This window comes from Sarcophilus harrisii, chromosome 4 (genome assembly GCF_902635505.1).
Source record: "Sarcophilus harrisii chromosome 4, mSarHar1.11, whole genome shotgun sequence".
NCBI lineage: Eukaryota > Metazoa > Chordata > Mammalia > Dasyuromorphia > Dasyuridae > Sarcophilus > Sarcophilus harrisii.
The window spans coordinates 339263331-339284880 of NC_045429.1; the positions used below are offsets into that span (position 1 = coordinate 339263331).

General features: G+C 37.9%; 1 protein-coding gene and 1 long non-coding RNA gene across 2 annotated transcripts in view; one reads left to right on the top strand and one right to left on the bottom strand.

Moving 5' to 3' along the window:
- Positions 1–555: 555 nt before the first annotated feature.
- The window catches only part of MPP3 (membrane palmitoylated protein 3), a 42914-nt gene continuing 21919 nt past the window's right edge, over positions 556–21550 (bottom strand). Inside the window, exons 14-19 of the mRNA XM_031966364.1 lie at positions 19947–20102; positions 19779–19859; positions 17623–17716; positions 17278–17386; positions 13119–13241; positions 556–2212 (exon numbers count right to left, since the gene is read on the bottom strand). Coding sequence (XP_031822224.1) covers positions 2036–2212; positions 13119–13241; positions 17278–17386; positions 17623–17716; positions 19779–19859; positions 19947–20102 — 740 coding nt within the window. The 3' untranslated portion in view covers positions 556–2035. The remainder of the gene's footprint in view (positions 2213–13118; positions 13242–17277; positions 17387–17622; positions 17717–19778; positions 19860–19946; positions 20103–21550) is intronic.
- On the top strand, positions 6272–13092 carry LOC116423314. Its single transcript, XR_004233870.1, has 2 exons — positions 6272–6413; positions 13026–13092. It is a non-coding gene; the product is annotated as an uncharacterized LOC116423314 (long non-coding RNA).

A 21550-nucleotide genomic window follows, 5' to 3' on the forward strand; every position in this document is an offset into this window, starting at 1 on the left:
AAATAATCAAATGAGTAACAGCTGTTTTAGGATTTGACGTCTATATGGCATTCTGACAAAAAACATCAATGAAACTTTTTTTTTAAACTGAGAATATATCAGAAAATTATTTGGGGTTTATTTTTTTAAATGCAAAGTAATAACAGTTATTTTCAGATCTGAGACACACACACGAGACATATATATGTGTGTATATATGTATGTATGTATGTATGTAAGTATGTATATCAGAATCACCACCATAGTAGCAATAGAATTAAAGAACTAGAAATCCAATGCAGCATTTTCTTCTCATTGAATGAATGGGAACTTCAGGAAATCTTTTTCTTTCCTGGAAAATTGTCTGGAATAAGATATTACTCGTAAGCATGTTGGAGAGAGAACAAATGGGACAGCAGCTTACAAAACCTAGCTCAAAGAGATAGATGCACAAGTGCAGCACACTATCATATATCTACACACAATAAGTGATGAAACTGGGGTGTGTGTGGCTGAAATGAGAGGTTTTGTAATATATGCTTAGAAGAGCACAAACAAGATAAGGAAACTAAGAAAAAAATTGAAAGGGGCTAAATTAGGATAATTGCCTTTCCCCCTCTGATTTATTTTACTTTTATTAGTCCGTTGAAGTCCTCTGGAAGGGTCAAAAATATTTGCTTTTGTTTTGGTTTCCAGCCCTTTTTTTTTCAGTCTCAATAATATTGAGAAGAATCCAGCAGTATTTCATTTATTTTTTGGCACCCACAATTTTATATCATAGTCAAGAACTCAGAAATATGGGGGAAAATGCTTCTGAAAAGTCAAAAGAAAGTTCATATACTCAAGATTAGCTGACGTGTTTTATGCAGAATCATACAGAGTCAGAAGGAATGTTAGAATTCATCTACTCTCACCACCATCTAGAAGTCCAGACTGATTTGCCCAAACTAGTGACAGAAGGATGATCTTAGTCCAGGTTCCTCTGTCTTAAATCCAGCATGTATTTCATTGGGCTTACGACAACTCCATTGGAATCATTCTGACTCTTATTTGTACTTTCAACATAAATGCCAACTTTAGAGAAGAAGGGAGGAAAAACTATAATTTCAAAAATCATGGCTGAGTCCGATTAGAATTGGGCAAAGAGCTCCTCCCAAATACTAAGTCATGAGAAAAGAAGTGGGCATAAACCACCTTCATTGCTGGGCATCAATTACCACAGATTCTTCCTGTTCTTGACATTTCATTGGTAAAGGGAATTCTCAGGTGAAGGGATTACTTCTTCTCATGCAGCAGCAGCTCTTACCTTTTCTGCAATTTAAAATCTTAGAGAATCCTTGCTTCAAGGACTTGGAGGTTATATGTCTTGCCCCCCTTGTATCAGAAACAACCCAGGTCCTTTCTCCCTGGTCGTCCTCTATATACATTAATTATTCCATGCAAATTCTCTATATGATTTAGTAGGATAGGAAAAATGTAAAATAGCTGTTAAGACATTTCATTCAATATAATTCTGATAGTTTTTCTTGTTGAAAGGGCAGAAGGACGACTCTTTAATTATGTGAAAAATTCACTCATGAGAAACACTTTCCTTTCTATATGGTTTAGTAGAATAAGGAAATGTGTAATACCTTTTATTAAGACATTCATTCAACATGATTCTGATAGTTTTTCTTGTTGAAAGGGCAGGAGGGATGCCTCTTTTTAATTATGTGGAAAATTCACTCATTAGAAACACCTCTTTTCTTGATAGTGTTGAATAAATGAAGGCTGACCTTATTGTCAAGGCTTAAAGATTCGATATCAAATTTAATTAATTTAATTAAGGTTTCCAACTTAATTAGAACAGCTACTGAACTATGGTACAAAGCATCAGTATCAACTTTTGTCTTTGATATTTTCAGGACCAAAAACATGTTGTTCTTAGAACACCTTCATCTCCAATGATTGCCCTGATCCAAAGGGGGCCAGGTTTGAATTTTAAAAAAGATTATTTCCCACTTATAAACTTCTTCTGTACAAGGTTGATGATGGCAGACATCGATGCAAGATGGAATTACCTGACCCAGTTGACTGGAACCCAGTGAGAGGCTTTGCTCAGCTTCTCTAAGACCCCTTTGAGTTCATTGTATGTACTCTGGAGATCTTCATTCACCAAGACTGCATCCACCAAATGGCCATAATGCTGATCAATGAAGGCTGCTGAGGAGAGCATCTCCTGTTGCTCTTCACTCTGCAAAGAAAGGAGCCATTATGGCAGAACAGGGAAAAAAATCTTAGTAATGATCCCTGCTAGCATCCATATAATGCTTTAATGCTTTATAACCATCTAATTTTGTCTTCACAATCCTGGGAAATAGATACTATTAATCCCATCGTACAGTTGAAGAAACTAAGAGATTTGTTCAGGGTCTGATGGCAAAAAAAGTAGCCAAGGCCACATTTGAACTCAGGTCTTCATGATTCCGAGTCTATTGCACCACCTAGCACTTTTAGAAATGGGAATATCAACCACACAAAGCCCGTAAGGACTCAGTGCCCCACAGTGTTCCCTCCTATTTTTAAAGTTGCAATCAGGCAACCATGTTATTAGAACTTTGAGGACCTTTAGCTGTGTTTACTTTATAAAGTGTTAGAGTAGATGTTTTCTAAGTTTTCTTTAAGCCCTAGAAAGGATGAATATGACTAAGATCATATTCATAAGCTTAGTCATGAATTCATGAATATGGGTGGTTAGTGTTTATAATAAAAATTAAAAAGCTAAATCCTCACTAAGTTACTTAACCCAAATTAAATACAGTCTACTAGCATTGAATTCTTCAATATAGTCAGGTACTGGGCTAAGTGATAGGGATACAAAGAGAAGTAAAAATAAAAAGTGCCTGCTTTCAAAGAGCTCACAATCTAATGAGAGAAGAGAGCTTGCAAACAATTACGTATAAGCAAGATATGGATGGGATAAAATGGAGCTGGTTTTAGGGGGAAGGTATGCAGAAGAATCTGAGAACCTGTCTGAAGCCCAGCTCTTACATTTAATATCTTATTGAGACTGTGTGAACATCTCAGGGCTTCAAAATGTCCTGGTGTATAATGAGATGGCATTAGTTAAAATGACACAAAGTCCTTTCCAGTCCTAAATTTATATTTGTCCCAGAATCATAAGGGGCAGCTAGATGGTGAGATAGATAGAGCATCAGTGGTCTGGAGTCAGACACTGAGACCTGAGTTCAGATACTTATTACCTGTTACCCTGTGCAAATTATTTAACCTTGTTTGCCTCAGTTCCCTCATAAAATGAACTGGAGACGGAACTGGCAAATCACTCCACTATATTTGCCAACACCCCTTAAATGGGGTGTCCAGAGAGTTGTACTGGTTTGAAACAACTGAAAAAGGGTCATTAGGAATAAATGTGAAGCAGATCACATGACTGGATGCCCAATTATGCCAAATTAAGGGCTTCTGGGTTCATTTGGATGCTCCTGTATAAATATACCTTTAAAACTCAGGGACCCTGACACCTCCACGAGGCAGAGAAAGGGATGAAAGAACAAATGCTTTCTCGATTCCAGAGCCAGAAGTCTTAGACATCTAAATATTTGTCATGAAATCAGGCCAAGAAGTAGGATTCATACCTAGAATCCTTCATACCTAATCAAAACTTCCAGTCTTGAAGCCTGAGTTTTCTCACATTTAAAATTAGCATGAAGTACCAGTAACACCTTCCACAAAGATTTATAAGGTCATGGAATCCAATCCCCTCATTTTAGAGATGAGGAAATTTGGGTATACAGAGGTTAAGTGACTTCTATTACCTTATTAGAATATTCTAATTATTAGAATCTTTAAATTTGTTGCATTATTAAAGAGGCAAAATAGCTCTTTAAAGTTTTGACATTAGGAAATACATAATTGCATGGGGAAAAGGGAGCTACTCTTGGAGCTATAAAAGCAGAGTCAAAGTCCTGCCTCTGATGCATGTACACAACAGGTCACAAGTTTTCAATATTCAGAACATGGCTCTAAGACTCAAGATCACATCCATACCATGAATGTTTTCTTTTTGTCTTTATAACCCTATCCTTAAGCACAATAACTGGTGCTTGATAAAAAGCATCTTTATTTCCTGACTGATCATTGAGAAAACAGAAAATGAGATGTGCCACAAAATAAACTACTAGTAAATAAACTATCCTGCACAACTAGAGGCAGATAGGCAATGCTATGGTGCTCATAGTGCCAAGCCTGGAGTCAGGAAGACTCCTTTTTCTGACTTTGGATACTTATTAGCAATAATAAGTAATAACTGCTTTCCTTATATATATTTCTCATATTTCCACCTCATTTGCTAGAAAGGGAAGCGGGATCACTAAAATTCGGACATGACTGAAAAACCACTCAACAACAGTTTACACAAAGAGACAGCCTAATTTAGTAGTTAATTGAGCTAAAAGGAAGATCTGAATTCAAGTTCTATCTTTGACACATAATTGCTGTGTGACTCACATAACCTCTCAATAATCTTGGCAACTTTCTAGAGGTGTTCTTAACCTGGGAACTCTAAACTTATTTTTAAAACATTTTGATAACTACATTTCAATATCATAGATTTTTTTTGTAATACTTTGTACTTAGAAACATTTTTCTGAGAAGGGATCCATAGGCTCTACCATACTACCTAGTGGGTCTGTAAGAAAAGGATTAAGGTCCCTTAGATCCTAAAATAAGCTGCAGAGAAAGTTCCAATCAGCATTGGTAGAAGGGTTTTTCTTCTCAGAAAGTTCCCTAGCCCAGTGAAATCATAGGTATAGATCCTGTCCCTGGAAGTGACATACATTCAGACACCAAGATTAGAGGGGAAATATCAGAATAAACTTATAACCAAGTCTTTGACTTTTACAGCTTTTTAATAAAGACACGGAGAGCCACTCACTCCTCAAGTCTGAGAAGGAAGGGCCACAGCTTGTCAAAGAAACTGTTCTAATTATTTTAGTATGTATGTTTCAAGAATCTGTGATTTCCTGGCTGAAGTTAGAACTGGAATTCCCCTCTTTTCTATTGATCCCTATCTTTGCCATTTTACAGTTGGGGGAACTGAGAAACAGAGAGGAAAGTTGCCTCTTGCCCAAAGTCATACAGGCAATTCTGGTAGGAAGATACATATCTGAAGGATAAACTGATTCAAACCAGTTGAACCTATCAGCACTCATGAATTTAGGGTAAAATCTACCTCCTTCCCTTTTGTAGGACAGCAGCTTCCTAGTAGGCAGAAAAGAATTTCACAGCTTTCAAGGGCTCAATTCAATTATTTAAGCATATGACATCTATATATGCAGCCTTAACCTCACTCCTGAGCTCCAAACACACTTCACCATTTCAAACTGGATGTTCCACTGACATTTCAAACTCAATACAACTTAAATAGAACTCATTACTTTAAAAAAATTCCTCTTCTAATCTTGGGTGCTGATGAGGGTACTGCCATCATTTCAGTTATTCAGATTTACAATCCTGGACCCCATCCCTTTCTGCCCCACAAATCCTATCAGTTTCCAAATTTTGTTACTTTTGTGTCCTCAGCATCTCTCCAGATACACAATTATCATCCAACATCACTCCTTACCTGGACCGTTGCCTTTTATGAGAATTGCACATGTTTTAACCTATATTGGATTGTTTGCTGTCTTGGGGAGCAGGGAGAGGGGAGGAAAGGAGCAAAATTTGGAACGCAAGGTTTTGCAAAGGTGAATGTTGCATATATTTGAGAGGGATAAAACAAAATTTTGCATATATTTGAGAGGGATAAAACAAATATCATTCTATGGAGACTTCCTGCCTCAAGTCTTTTCCCATTCCAATCTAACTTCCATTACCCCAATGAATTTCCTAAAGGGAAGGTCTGACCATGTCACCTCTTGACTCAATAAACTGCAATGGTTTCCCTGTTCCTTCTAAGATCAAATGTAAATTTCTCTGAGAAATTTTGGCATTCAAAGATCATTACAATATGGCATCTTCCTACCTTCTTAGTCTCCTTACATATTAATTTCCCCCTCACATTCTACAGTCTAGCCAATTGGGTCTATTTCCTATTCTTCACACACCATGCTGCTTTGCTCTGGCTATCCTGCTTGCCCAAAATGTTAACACCCCCTAAAATCCTTGATTTTCTTCAAGATTCAACTCAAGCACCACCTTTTTCCCTAGTCCTTCCCACTGCATCTTAGCAATGGAACAGAATGAAAACCACTGCCCACTGACAGAGAATTTCTCTCATATTTATTAGCTTGAGCCTCTGGAGAGCTAAAGATTTGCCTCGACATCCTATGGGAAGGAAGAGAAGCCATCTTGCAAGAGTGGTGAGATCCAAAATAAGAAAGTAGAAGCAAGGATGAAAGCAAGAGGCAAACAGATCAGTCAGATGGAGCAACTATGTAAGCCTAAGTGCTCATGAGAGTTGGGGTATTCTGTCCCTGTGGTTTGTCTTCATTTTTGAAGAGGACTAGAGACATCACAGGTGATGTCTTAACTTGTGTGTGAATTGGATTTAAGGTTATTCACCAGGATTTTATTTTTATCATAAAAAAGTGATGTTGATTCTTTGGGATTATTTAGGAATCTACAGTGTATGTTCACTCCTTATTCTAGAGAATTGTCTAAGCATTTTTTTCTTTTTTTCAAAGCTGCAGAAAAGTTTTTTTTTGAAGCAGAGCTGCAAAAGTCAGCAGCTTCGCTCTTTCTTCCAGTCACCCAAATCCAATATCTGGACAAAACTCAAGGCAAAGGGGGATAGCCTGACATGGAGTGGACGACTTTGGCATCTCTGATGTCTGACCAAGCTCTCAGGGCACCACAGAGCCTGCCTCAGTCACTTCCATGGCTAACTATCTCAGATGCCTTCATGGCTGTCCAAGCAAATTGTTCTCATCCGCCTATTCTTCAAGGGAGAAGTCTTCACGTGTTTGAGGCTGACCCATAGGTATGAGACCTGTCAATTACCCTCAACCTGGGTTAGCCCATCTGCCAAGATGGTTAACTGCAGTATACGTGGTACAACTTTTTGGAGAAATGAACCACACGACTTAGCAAAACAAACTAAGGGGAAAGGAAGCCCAGATACTAAGACAAAAACTTAGCAGAGATAATATGGAAAAGGTGGAAAGAACAGAACTGGCAAATCAGGACTTTGCTATCCTTTGTCTTATTCCTATTCCCTCCAGAGAGAGAACTAAGCTTGTTTCCCAATCACTGTTTCTAAAGAGTTTATTTTGTTTCCTCTTTTGTGGTTTCTCTGATATAAAGTATTTAACTACTGAAGTGTGTGTGTGTGTGTGTGTGTGTGTGTGTGTGTCTGGCACAGAGAGAGAGGTAACAGGTGGTAAATTATCTAGGAGAGAAGTGGATAGATTTTTATAATAGCTGGGACTTTCCCAGAATGGGGGCTGAGAGTTTTATAGAAGAAAAAAGGATTGATTCATGTTTTTTATAGCTTCCCAAAATCAGATAAAGAAAAGATGGATCTAGGCCAGTTCTAGATAAGATTAACTTGGCAGTTCCTAGTAGAGGGAAAGGGTGAGCCATCTGGATACTGGTTTTGCTGAGTTAGTGACCTCAAACATCCCTTCTTTCAATTGTCTTCCCCTGGAAAATCTGAAAGGGAAATCATTTCCCTCAGGGATGAAGCCAAGGGTTTTTTTCCAAAAAAAGTGGCCCCTGAAGGAGGGAACTGGAAAGATTGGTACTCCCCACATCAAGGTGGAGGTTGAAAAAGAAAACTCAGATGAATTCTTTCCCCTCACAGACTTCAACAGCCACAACAAAAACCTCTTAAAATTATTTGATTTTATATCAAATGTGTCTCATTCTGGTATTAAATTGATATATCTTAAAGGCATTGCCAAGGAAACACATGCTCTGGAAAGTACTACCATGCTAGAAAGGCTTTGAGGATAGTCCTAAAGACAAATCATAACTGCTCTCTGAGGACCATCCCAACTAAGTAGAGAGAAGTTCATCATCTATAGGCTAGCCACTTGGGGACAAATTCCTTGGCCATGGCAATCCATGAAACAAAGGACCCCTTTTGATTTCCTCTGTAACATGGCAGACCGATGGAAAAGAGAATAGATAAGTTATTACCATGTCCCCTGCTCATCAGGGATGGGAGCTGGGGAGGAGGAATAAGCATATAGTGCTGACTTTGTGCCAGGAACTATGCTAAGTACTTTTATAAATCTGTTCTCATTTGATCATCAGCACAATACCTACCCCACACAACTGCTAGCTTCCATATGATAGCTATTATCTATTCATGTTGTCTTGTCTTCAAGAAGGTGAGTTCCTTGAAGGCAGGGATTATTTTAATTTTAATTTCACTTCCCCAGGGCTTAATATGGTGCTTAGCCCATAGTAGATTATTAAGAAATACTTCTTGACTAGTGGATTGATTCAATTATATGACTTAGTTTAGTTTATTAGGAGAGTAACAAACTTCACTTATGACTTCAATTAGCTCAGAAGCCACCACTGGTCTTCCAATGTGGTTGTGGCTGAAAATTTCATCTCATTCCCCATCCTCCCCTACTTTTCCCACCCACCCCCTGCTCTAGCCAATTCCAGTATGAGACCTTCTACATTTATTCATACTCACTTTTAAATCTTGTCAAGTCTTGGCAGAGCTTGGGCTGTGCTAGGGTAGCCTTCTTGAACCTAGGGCCATCACCAGTCATGATTTAGCATCAGAAGGGGATTTTAGTAGTGGGACAATAGAGGGATGCTATTTTCCAGTTAAAAAAACTAAAGTTGAGAGCAGATAAGTTACTTGATCATCACACAACTTGAAATGTCAGTAGTAGAATTTAAAATCCCTTATTCCAACATAAGAAAACTCCCTCAACCAACAAAGATTGACACCTCCTCTTTATAGGAAGTTGCCTAAGAGCACTGAAAAATTAAGTGAGTCAACTATGGTCACTCACTTAGTTAGGATCAGAGGCAAGACTTGAACATAGATCTCTATCCAATAATCCAGTTTCACCTCTCTTAAGAAAAATAGAAGAGCTAAGGTAAGGTGAGGGGGCCGTGACATTGAACCCACAAGCAAACTTGAAAGCCACATTTTATTTTCTTCTGAAAAAGTCAACTTTTATTTTCTCATAAAATCATAAAATACCCTATCAGCAGATTCTTTGGTTTTTGTAAAACTCTTGTTCCTTTCTCTTGAGTATTGTCATTGTTCAATTACCTCCAATGATTACCTTAGGTTGCAATTGTCTCCTTGTGTATTTTGTTTTATATATTTTTGTATTTTTATCCTTGAGGCCTATTTCCATCATATCACATGTCTTCTGTCTGCTGGGATCCATGAGTAAGTGAACATTTTCTAGCAGCTAATACAGGGGATTTTAATCTAGATTTGTCTATCTGATTTCCAAAGATATTATCTATTCCCTTGCACAAATCTCTGACAATCTCAACTCATTTACATGTGAAAGGAGGGTCAATGATATCTAATAAATTTCATTCAGTAGGATTTATTACTTAAAATTTAAGAGATATAGGCAGAATCCCAAATAAGAAAAGCATTAGTATTTTCATGAAAGAAAAATATGTGATGGTACTCTGAAGTAATGAGAGAGAGAGAGAGAGAGAGAGAGAGAGAGAGAGAGAAAGAGAGAGGAGAGATGAAAAAAAGAGAGGGAAGGAGGAAGGCAGAGAGACAGAGACAGACCCATAAAGAAAGGCTTCCAAGCAAATAAAATTTTAAAGGGAATATTTAACCTATCTAAAATGATGAACTTAAAAAAAAAAAAAGCTTTAGAAAGTAACTATGCAGAAAACCTATGTTCCTGGAATTATGCTAAATGCTTTTATAAATCTGTTCTCATTTGATCATCAGCACAAAGGTGCTGGGGGAAGACTGATTTTGCCTTTCTTTGTAACCTTAGCATTTAGCACAATGCCTAGCATAGAATGCTAGGGAAGGGAAAGGGAACGAGTATTTATTAAGATCTCACTATGTGCCAGGTTTACACTAAGTACTTTACAAATATTATCTCATTTGATTCTAATAATCCTGGGAATTAGGTGTTGTTATAATTATTTTTGGGAAACTGAGGCAAAGCTAAATGACTTGCCTGGATCTGACAGCTAGTAAGTATCTGAAGCTAGATCTGCACTCAGATCTTCCCAACCTCAGGCTTGGTCCTCTAGCCACAGAGCTTCTAGCATTTCTAAATGAGATTCTGAAAAATCTCTACATCAAGAAAAATGTAGGTTTTCAGCCTGATACGTAGAAGACCCTGAGCCAGGTTTCTTTTCTTTGGGGCAATAGGAGGCCACATTTCTCCATGCAAATGCCAATTTCTCTGAATATCAGACCTTCAAGTGCTTCAGGAATCAAATTTCTAATCTTCTCCTTGGGTAGTAACTAAAAGGATCCCACTTAGTAAATATTGATGGGAAAGAGAGTGGGGGGGGGGAAGACAACTTTAAAAAAAGCATTTTAGGTGAATAGGATTGAAGTTAATGACCAGATCTCTTAAGCTAGAACAGAGATGTTCTGTTTAGGCTAGGAAGCAAGGAATGGTGCAGTGGATGGAATATTGGAACTGGAGTGAAGAAATTTTTTTGAAATCTTTCCCCTGATACTTACCAGCTATGTGACCTTGGATAATTTCTCTGAGACTTAATTTCCTTACTTCTAAAATAATAACTACCCCACAGGATTGTTGAGATGCTCAAATGAGATAATCCATATATAGCCCCTTGAATCTTTGTCTTGTAATAAATCAAATTATTACCCACATCACATGGAGTTTTAATTATTTAATTAACAACTTAAAAGTGCTACATAAGTCAGTTATCACTATTACTAAAACTGGGCAGCTCCTGACTATGACAGCTCTCCAACCACAAATCTATGATGGAATTATGAAAAATTAACTTGCATTTACTTTGAATTTTTTGTTTTCTTTTGATTGTATATCTTGTTCCTCTCCCCCCAAGAAGTGATAAACTCTGTTTGAGCAGGTCTTGATTTGAGAGTCTCGAGTCTGGGATTATAGTTCTGATCTATCCCCAAAACCCAATACAATGGCTTAACACAGAGTAGAAGCTACATAGCAAATGTTTGTTGATTGATTTTTCAGAAACGATGCTTAAATCTCTTCAGTGAAAATTCTGCCTTCTCAATTCTGCCTTCTTCAGGCTTCTCAGGAAAGGTTATGTTAGCATCTGGATAAAAGAGGAATTTCAACCAAATATAGCAACAGGGAGAGAACACAAGATAGGGCCGTGTTTAAATCCCATTCCTCTTACTACCTAAAAAACCTGAAATGAGTTATTAGTTTCTCTCTGGTTATTAGTTTCTTTCTCTGTAAAATGAGGGGCTTGGGCTAAATGGTTCCTTTTCCAGTTTCAATTCATGGAATATTACTTCAGTTTGATGCTGTAGATTATTTTAGAAAGCCAAGAACTTTATTCTGGTCCAAGTTGGATGGGGGGTGGGGAGAAACATGAGACACACACATATAGAGAGACAGCAAGTGACAGAGACAGAGAGAAAAAGAAAAGGACATAGACAGAGACAAAGAGACAGAGAAAGAAATAGAGACAGTGAGAAAAAGAGAGAGACAGAAATCCACAGAAAAAGACAAAGATAAAGAGAGAAAGAGAGAGGAGGGGAAAGCAGAGAGACACACAGGGAAAAAAGCAGAGACAGAGAGAAAATTAGACAGACAGAGAAGACAGACAGACACAGAGAGTGGAAAGAGAGAAACAGACAAAAAGAGATAGAGCCACAGAGAGAGACAGAGAGGAAATGGGAGAGAGTCAGCTAGCACTTATTAAGGACTTACTGAATATAAGGAAATGTATCAAGCACTAGGAATACAAAGAAAGGAAAAAATAAACAAAACAAACTAAAACCACCATCCTTCTTCTCAAGAAGCCTACATCATATGTGTGTATTTGTGGAGTGGACAGGGACCTATGGGGAAGACTGTCAGTGTAGAATTGAAAGTTTGTTGAAGTATTGATTCAGAATAGAATCCACATTTGACTTTGGTATAGAGTTCAACAGATTCATTTATAGCTTGTTACATTCTGGGAATCTAAAAATCCTCCTAAAATTTAGAAATTAGAAGGGATCTGAGAGGTCATCTAGCCCTAACCCTTTAAAAAAAAAAGGATGAAAATAAGCCCCCAAAAGAAGTCATCTACCCAAGACTTAAAAGAAGGCAGTCTGGTTTGAGGCACTGAGGTATTACAGCATATCCTGTGTGTCCACAGCATTGGACCTGGATTTGATTTCAAATCCCACCTTAGAAATTTATTATTGAAGGATCCAGAGCAAGTCACTTAACCTGCTTCAAAACCTGCTTCAATTTTCTGATCTATAACATAATACCCTCTACCTTTTAGGGTGGTTTTGAAGAATAAATCAAAATAATATTTTAAGAGTGTTTTGCAAACTTTAAAATGCTATATAAAATGCTAGCTAGCTAGGGGCAGCTAGGTGGCTCAATGGATAGAGCCCCAGCCCTGAAGTCAGGAGGACCTGAGTTCAAATCTGGACTCAGACATTTACCACTTCCTAGCTGTGTGTGACCCTGGGCAAGTCACTTAACCCCAATTACTTCAACCACAAAAAAAGCTCAAGTATCTGAGCTAGAAAAACAGGAAAAAGTCATATATATATATATATTCATAATAACAGAACATTGTTCTTCCCCCTCAGCATGAAAACCAAGAAGGTTACTTTAAGGCAAAGTAAAAAAAAAAGTTCAAAATCAAAACTTTCATCCTTTGCCTGGAGAGGCCCTGAGCAGCAAGCCTTTAACTTTCTCTGATGGAACAAGTCAGTATTTCTCAGCTTCTCTCAAAGAATACTTTGTAAAGAATCTCTTTATATTCTAATAATAAGAAATAGGAATTTAGGAAAAGGGAATTAAATGTTATTATAATCATTTTGAGCAAACTGAGGCAGACTAAAGACAGGGGTCACAGGGGTCTATGTGTAAAAAGCAACTTTCTTTCCTTTCCAGGGGACCCTTGGGATATTTTTCCACATAAAGATCATTCAGGAGAACTTTGACCACCAGACCTCCAGAAGAGAGAATACAAAAGGGTTAACTTACAAGAGGACCTGAAGTTTCTTCAGAAGTTGGTGACATTGATGAGTTCCTCTTCCCTTCTTGGATGCAAGGTTTTACAAATATAATGTAGGGTTTAAACTCAGGAGTCCTTAACTGTTTTATTGCCTGGGAAAAGGAAATGGGAAAAGGGGGAAGGGCTATGATTACAAAGCAGGATTTTTTAATCGTACCATCTTGGCAGAAGCACCAAGACAAAGACATCATTCAACTCAGTGGACATGTCTGTAGCTCCCTAACAATGACATTTCTAGTCCCCTTCAAACCTCTTTTCCCTCAGCAATAGAATTTTCAAAAATCAGAGAGCTAAAAGAACAAAAAGCCTGTTTTTGTTGGAGGCTTTTAAAGAATTTTCATTGATTTTGGTCCTACATCTGGATTTTTAGGTTAAGTGATTTGCCTAGAGTCACACAGCTAGTAATTGTCTGAGGCCAGATTTGAACTCATTTTCTCCTGACTCCAGAGCTAGTATACCATCAACCACCTCCATGTCTATTTTTTAGAATATATTCTCTGAAAGACCTGATGAATGTCTAAATCACCAGGTGACAAAATACCAATAATTACAGGATCATAGATGGAAGGGGCCATGTCATTTAAGTCACAGTTCCTCATTTTACAGATAATAAAACCAATCCTCAAAAAAGATTATGTGTGTGACCCTGGGCATGTCACTTAATCTAGTTTTATGCCTTGGTTTTCTCACATGTAAAACTGGGAGCATCATAACACCTATTCCACACTACCCTGGTAGTGTAAAATGAGATATTATATATGTAAAATGTAAATTGAGATAAATGTAAAATGTTTTATAAACCTAAAAGCACTTTATAAATGATAGCTATTATTAATGCTGGTTATTTAAAGATGAATTAACCCTCTCTCTATGTCTCTTCACAGTCCCCCAGTGAATAAATCTTAATATTTATTTTTATTTATATGTGGCCTACCCTTATGACTCATTGTGCTATTGAGTTGACCATGTATTCTTAAAGGCAATAACAGTAAAACACAAGCTTTGGGAGGCACTACCAAGCCAGAAAGGTTTTGAGGATGGTCCTGGAGGCAACTATAACTGGACCAGTCCAACTAACTAAAGAGAAGTTCAGCATCTGTAGGCTGGGATACCTGGTGTTAGATTCTTTGGCCATGGCAATTCATAGAATAAAAGAAAATATAAAATATCCCTCAACAGTGGCAGAGAAAGGAGGACAGAACATGCTTTAAGAAAAAACAGTCATCAGACTAGCTTTAAATAGTCACTTAGCTGCTAATATTTAAGGGAGGATGTGGACACATAGGATAAGGCAGGCACAGATGGGAAGAAACACTCACATTAGGGAGATCACAGATTCTCTAAAATATTGAAATGTATGTGAATACAAAAGTTAATAAATTGTGCCCCACTAATGTAGGACTTGTCACAAGATTGAAAAATCCAACAAAGTATTACATAAATGTTAGCTATTACCAATTATCATCATAATGTTATCATCATGATCAGCCCTGGATTACATTTTATTTTCTGCTTTTCCAAGAAGACAAGTCTTGCTTAAAAATCAATCGCCCACCAAAAAGGAAAATGACCCATGTTCAAAGGGCTTTGGGAAAATTGGAACATTAAAGCACTGTTATTAGACCTGTGAATTAGCCTATATATTCTGCAAACAATTCAAACCTATGCCCCAAAGTTACTAAACTATTCCCTGGATATCACTACTAAACTCATGCCTCAAAGTGATTAATAAAAAAAGAAAAGTACTATGTGTACAAAAAATATTTATAGCAGTTCTTTTTGTATTAGCTAAGAAGTAGAGAGTAAGGGGGAATCCATCAATTAGGGAATGGCTGAACAAATGATGGTATGTGAATATAATAGGATACTACTGTGCCTTAAGAAATAACAAAAAAAAAGAAGAGTTTCAGAGAAATCTAGAAAGAGATATGAATTGATGAATTGAAGTGAGCAGAACCAAGAAAAAGATGTTTACAGCAACAACATTATGGAAATGAACAACTATAAAAATTTAGATTTTTAGATGTAATAAATAGGTGGATGGATGGATGAATGGGTAAAATCCATAAGTATTTATTGAACACCTGCAATGCACCGGTGCTAAAGACACAAACCAACCCAAAAATGGAACAGTCCTTCAAAAAATTTACAAAAAAGGATATGAAAATCGGTAAATGGAAGGTTTAAATAAGATTTCTAGGAGAATAGGCAGTTTTTAATTTAAGTATAAGAACTGATGAAAGCTATTCAACTAGTTAATGGTTTCTCTACAAATGATGGTATTAAATATAAATTAATCTTATTTATTCATCAAAGGTAATGGTCTCTCCTTGTAAATCTTTTGGTAGAAAGGGTTAAAATCTATGGGTGCCTAATAATAATAAATCTATGTCTTTAATATAACCTATAACTTGGACTTTTTATTAATTCTTCTGGCCAGTCCCCTAAAGGACAGATTCCTCCTACTTTATCAGCATCCCCAGCTTTATACAATAAACGTGTCTCAGGAAATTTGTAAAGTAAGATGGATTCTACTTTCCCATTGAATTCTGTTAGGGAAGATATGAATGAGTTCCTATGAGAAGGGGGAGAGTGTAAAAGAAGATTGGGTTAACATCTTTAAAAAAATGTGATGGCAAACCCATGAGATGGCAGAGGTTTGGTATTAGCCATGCTTCTGAAGCACCTTCTGTCTTTCCTTTTTTATTTCTTTTCCTTCACTTTTCCTGATCTAGGATCCATAACTAACAAATTTTAAACCTGGGACCAGGTCACAAAGTGTACCCTCACAAATGGTGCTGGAGAGACCAGAGGGGTGAGGAGATGTGTCAGCAATCTGGTAAAGGATTTTATCTTCCAGTATGCATTCACATTCTAGCTATGCTTCTTATTACTTGTGTGATTTTCGGTAAGTCACACAATATTTAATCCTTAAAGTCTGATTCTTCATATTGTTGTTAGTTAGTTGTGTCTGATTCTTCATGATCCTATTTGGGAAAGATACTGGAATGGTTTGCTATTTCTTTCTCAATCTCATTTTATTGATGGGAAAACTGAGACAAACAAGGTTAAATGACTTGGTCAGGATCACACAGCCAGTAAGTGTCTGAGGCAAGATTTGAACTCAGGAAGATGAAGCTTTCTTACTTCACTATGCATTATGGAGCCATCCTAGCTGCCTTAATCTGAGAGGTAACTGGGGGGGGGTATTAGAATTAGCACTAGAGTAGTGATGTGGTCAGCCTTGCATTTTGGGAACATCCCTTTTCAGTTGTGTGAAGAAGGATGAATTGGAAAGGGGAAAGGCTTGCGGCAATTAGAGACCAATCAGCAACTACTGCAATAACACAGGATAGGGGAAAAGGACCTGATCTATAGGTTAATTATATGAATAGAGGAAATTGATGTGAGAGGTGTGGAGGAGAAGGAAAAAAGATATGGCAACTGACTGGATCTGTGGATATGGCATTGGGATGAGCAGTTGAGAATGACAATCATGTTGTGAGAGCCTACTGAAAGTTTGGAAGAGGAAGGAGTTTTCAGGAAAAGATAATGGGATCTGGGTCCTAATTTATCCATATCCATACCTATTCTTCCTATGTTACTCTCTCTGCCCCTTACAAAATAAAAAGTGGGCAGGAAGGATGTTACCTACACTGCCTCAATTGCAGAATCCACCCTCTCTGGGGAACCTGCCAGAGTCACAAAAAGATCTAGGGGCAGCACTGAGGTAGGAAACTCCATCACCTGTGAAGCTGCCGTGGGTAGCAGTTAATTTAGGATTTTACTGTCCTAAACCACCTCACACTTGACTCAGAAGAGTTTCTATTGCAGTAGGAGTGAAGGAGGGAGTTAAAGGAGGGGCAATTGTGTTAGAGACAAGTCCCCGTAGCAGAGAAGGTAGAATGCAACTTGTTTTCCCACCCTCTGGTTAATCACATATCCCATGGGTGTGTGAATCAGGCCACAGATGCCTAGAGTAATAAATATCATTGCCCCACCATTAAAGCTCACAGCGCTAGTTGGTAATTCCCGAACTGCCAAGTCCATAAAACAGGTTTCCATTAAAAAAAAAAAAAAAAGATGGCAGGAATAAAAAGTTGTTAAAAGACTGGTCCCATAACTCACTTCTGGTTCCACATCCACCAAACAAACTTTGTTTTGGGCTATAACAGACTGAATCGCCTCCAGGCTGGTACCATAGAGATTTTCTTTGTATTCTCCATGCTCCAGGAATCTAAAATATTAAAGGGGAAAGAAATTTACTTCCTGGGATCTCTGATATGGTCAAAGAAAACTAAGGAAGTTCATTTAAAATTGACCTCTCTTCCACTCCTCTCTTGGTTTCCTTTTAAGAAATACTTTCAATTTGCAGGGAATGTGGGAGTGCAGGACAGAAATATGAACACATACACACATACCCACCACACACATATCTATTTGGCAGACTATTTGGCAGACCCACCAACCTACTTGTTATGGTGCAAATCAGCCTCAAATGCTTGTTTAGAAACAAAATTATATTCCACTCCTTCTTTTTCATGACTCTTCCGGGTCCTGGTTGTATCTAAAATACAAAGTGAGAGATCATGGAGTGAAAGTTTTAGGAGCCCAGCTCCCTAATCCTTTCTAAAACTTGGAGCAACCCCCACAGTCTACATGAATATAAATGCTTAAAATAAAACATTATCAAGAGAACCAATTATGTTGAAAGAAAGATAGGATTTTTCCTGTCCATCTTCATGGATCCCCTGAAATCTATCCGTCAACCCTTAAGAATTAAGAACCTAGAACTAGATACTTTCCAGCAAACTGGTTCTAAAGAAAATTACTACAAAAATGAGGATTCTTTCCCATTGTCTTTCATTAGAATTGTAGGATATGTTCCTCTGCCTCAAAAAAATCTAACTCTTAGGTATAACCAAATCACATAACAAAGAATACAATCCATGATATAAAGGAGAAACAGAATAATGACTGCAAAATAATCTTCTGGGTCTAACTGGAACTTCCATCTTGCTAGCTACTTACCCATGACCTTCTATAATCCTCTGCGCCATATTAAAACATGGTAAGACAGCCACTTAAGTGGGAACACACACAATCTTTATTATGATAATAAAAAGAAAAAAGAAAGGAAAGAAGGGAGGGAAGGAGGGAGGGAGGAAGGAAGGAAAGGAAGGAAGAAAGAAGGAAGGAAGGAAGGAAGGAAGGAGAGAAGAAGGAAGGAAGGAAGGGAAGGAGGGAAGAAGGAAGGAAGGAGAGAAGAAGGAGGGAAAAAGGAAGAAAGGAAGGAAGAGAGGAAGGAAGAGAGAGAAAAAGGGAGAGAGGGAAGGAGGAAAAGGAAGAAAAGCTGAATTTTTTATAGTAGTCCAAAACTGGTGTCCATGGATTGGGGAACACCTAATCAATTTGATATATGGTGTGGTGCCATTAAAAGAAAGAGGACTAGATTTGAAGTCAAAGGATCTGAGTTGGAATCTCATTTCAGTTTCTTGTTACCTGAGTGGTCCTGGACAATTCACTTAATCTCTATGTTCCTATTTCCTTGGGTATTTAAAGAAAAAGTTAGAGGGAAAGGGAAAGAAAAACATATTTTTATAAGCTTTTATATTAATACCAGGCAAGGCACCTAGATGGTACAGTGGATAGAGCAACAGCCCTGAAGTCAGGAGGACCTGAGTTCAAATGTGATCTCAGACACTTAAGATTTTCTAGTTGTGTGACCTTGGGCAAGTCACTTAACCCCAATTGCCTCAGCAAAAAAGAAAAAAAAAAATCCTAAATTTGCCTCTATGAAACTTTCACATATTGCTCCTTTGGGATCATGTAGAATAATACTAATTTCTCTTCCACTTAAGCACGTGTCAAGTACTTAAGAGAGAATTATATGCTCTCCAAGCCCTCTTTTCCAAAGGCTAAACATCCTCAGGTTCTTTGACTGATCCTTATGTGGGGTGGATTGAAGGCCATCTTGTTTACCTTCTTCTGATGACTTTCTAATTTATCAGGGTCCTTACTTAAATGTGTTGTATAGAACTGAACACAATATTCCTAATATTGACTCAAGTAGAGCTTGCAATATACTAAATATAGTACAGTTTTGTTAAGCCTACATCTAAAGAGAATGTTGTACCCAATGTATGTGGGAGAAGGTCTAAGAACCTTTTTGCTGATGCAGGAATCCATGTTTAAAAGGAGTGTATTTCACTCCTTTTATTATGATTATTATGATATAGTATTTCATCTATATCAGATTGCTTGCTGTCTTGGGGAAGAAGGAGATAAGGGAGGGGGGGAAGAAAATTTGGAACTTGAGGTCTATAAAGATGAAGGTATTTTGAAAAATAAAATACTATTGCTAATGCAGGAAATCCCCTATTCTACAATATCCTGACAGTCTTCCAACTTCTGTTTGAAACAACCCAGCACCTTTGAGACAACCATTGCATACAAAAGACAATGTTTTTCCATATTGAATTTCCATGGATTATCTGGAATTGTCATATATTTTGAAGGTACTTGACTTTGGTATCTCCTGTCATTCAGATAGCATGTAAGTCAGGTGGCAATCAAGCAAGGCTGGACCAGAACCAGGACAGAGAAGCAACGCACAAACAGCCCCTTACGTGGAACAGCCACGCCATATTGTTGGGGATTCTCAGCCACCACCTTCTGTTTTAGCTCATTCAGTCTGGCACCCACAGAACCTGCAGAAAATGAACATGAAGTTAACAAAAGGCCCAGCCCCCTTTCTTGAATCCCAATCTTCCCATCCTCTAAAGAAAATCACTCACCAATTAGGACCACGAGCCGGTGTCTCTCTCCAGGCTGATGTTGGTATTTAGTCACTTCTTCATATGTCAGGAGCTCAGGAGGCTCTGGCACCTTGCCTTCGTTTTGACTGCTAGGTCTTTCTTTGCGGCTCAACCTGAAGCTCCTCCGGAGCCCAGCTGAGAAGTCAGAGGAGAATATTACACTAATTTGGAACCAACCCAGAAGGGATTCTCCTAGCCAACCCCCGTCAGCCTTTCTTGTATAAAACAGTCTTAGGGCAAAAGATACCATCTTGCTTACTATGCTAAAGTGTGGAAATGAATGAGGAGACTCCAAAGAGATTCTTTCCCACTGGATAGAATCATCCCAATATCTTTTCTTGGAATCTCTCTTGGAATGGGAGTTTCTCTGATCATTTAAAAACCTCACCCCTTTATCTTAGCCCTTCTTCCTGGGCTGGAGCAATGCTGGAGGAAATATTCAATTGTGCTGACTTGTCCTTCATAAATTTATATTATCTTATTTCCCTACTGCATGGAAATCCTTTTACGCTTCCCTATTTGTCTAACACATTCCCCACCAGTCTTTCCAAATCTTCTCTTCTTTCCTTGAGCCTTCTATATCACCTCCTCCCCACACCAAGCTGAGAATCGTCATTTATGCTTGACTTCTCCCTCTCCCTCATACCTCATATCCAATCAGTTGCCAGAGAGTAGTGATTCTACCTCCACAACATCTCTCAGAGCTATCCTCTTCTCTCTGTTCACCTAGCTCAACACCCTAGTTCAGATCTATATTATTTTTTTCTGGGTGACTGTAATATCCACCTAACTTGTCTCCCAACTTCAAACATCACTCCCCTCTCCAAAAGATTCTTCATATAACCATCAAGACATGGATCGCCTCTATTTCCAAAGCTGGTCATGTCATTCCCCAGTCCAGAAAGTCCCAGCACCTCCTTATAGTTTTCCCCATAGCTTAATTTACAGACTCTTCTGTTTAGCATTTAAAGCCCTTTACAATCCAGCTCCAGCTTTCCTTTCCAGACTATGTATTATTCCCCTTCACATACAACAAATTACACCTCCTACTCTAAACCTTCTCATGGGCCCCATCCCTAAATCCCTACTTCCACCTCTTAAAATCCTTAGTTTCTCCCAAAGTACAGCTCCTACAAGACACCTTTGCTGGTACCTCCTGCCCATGTGTAATTATTTTGTGCTGACATTATACAGATTTTGTATTTATATAAATGTGCATATGTTGTTTCCAAAGCATACCTGCTTCTTGAAAACAGGTGTTGGGTTTTTTTTTTTCCTTTTTCTTTATCTCCAGTGCCTACCACAGTAGCTGGCACTTTAAAATGTATGTGGATTGATTGCTCTTCTTATACTCACTGGGCCTGGGTCTGAGATCACAAGGATCTCAGAAGAAAGCTAGCACAGAGGTCCTTCACTTTTTGTGTGTAATGGATCTTGTGGAATCCCAGTGAAACCCATGAAATCCTTTTCAAAATTTAATGATTACATTTTTAATAATGAAAGGAAATGCTCAATTTTAATTAGAAAATAGGGAAAATAAAGATGTAAACTTTTCCCATTCAAATCCATGAACTCTCTAAAAT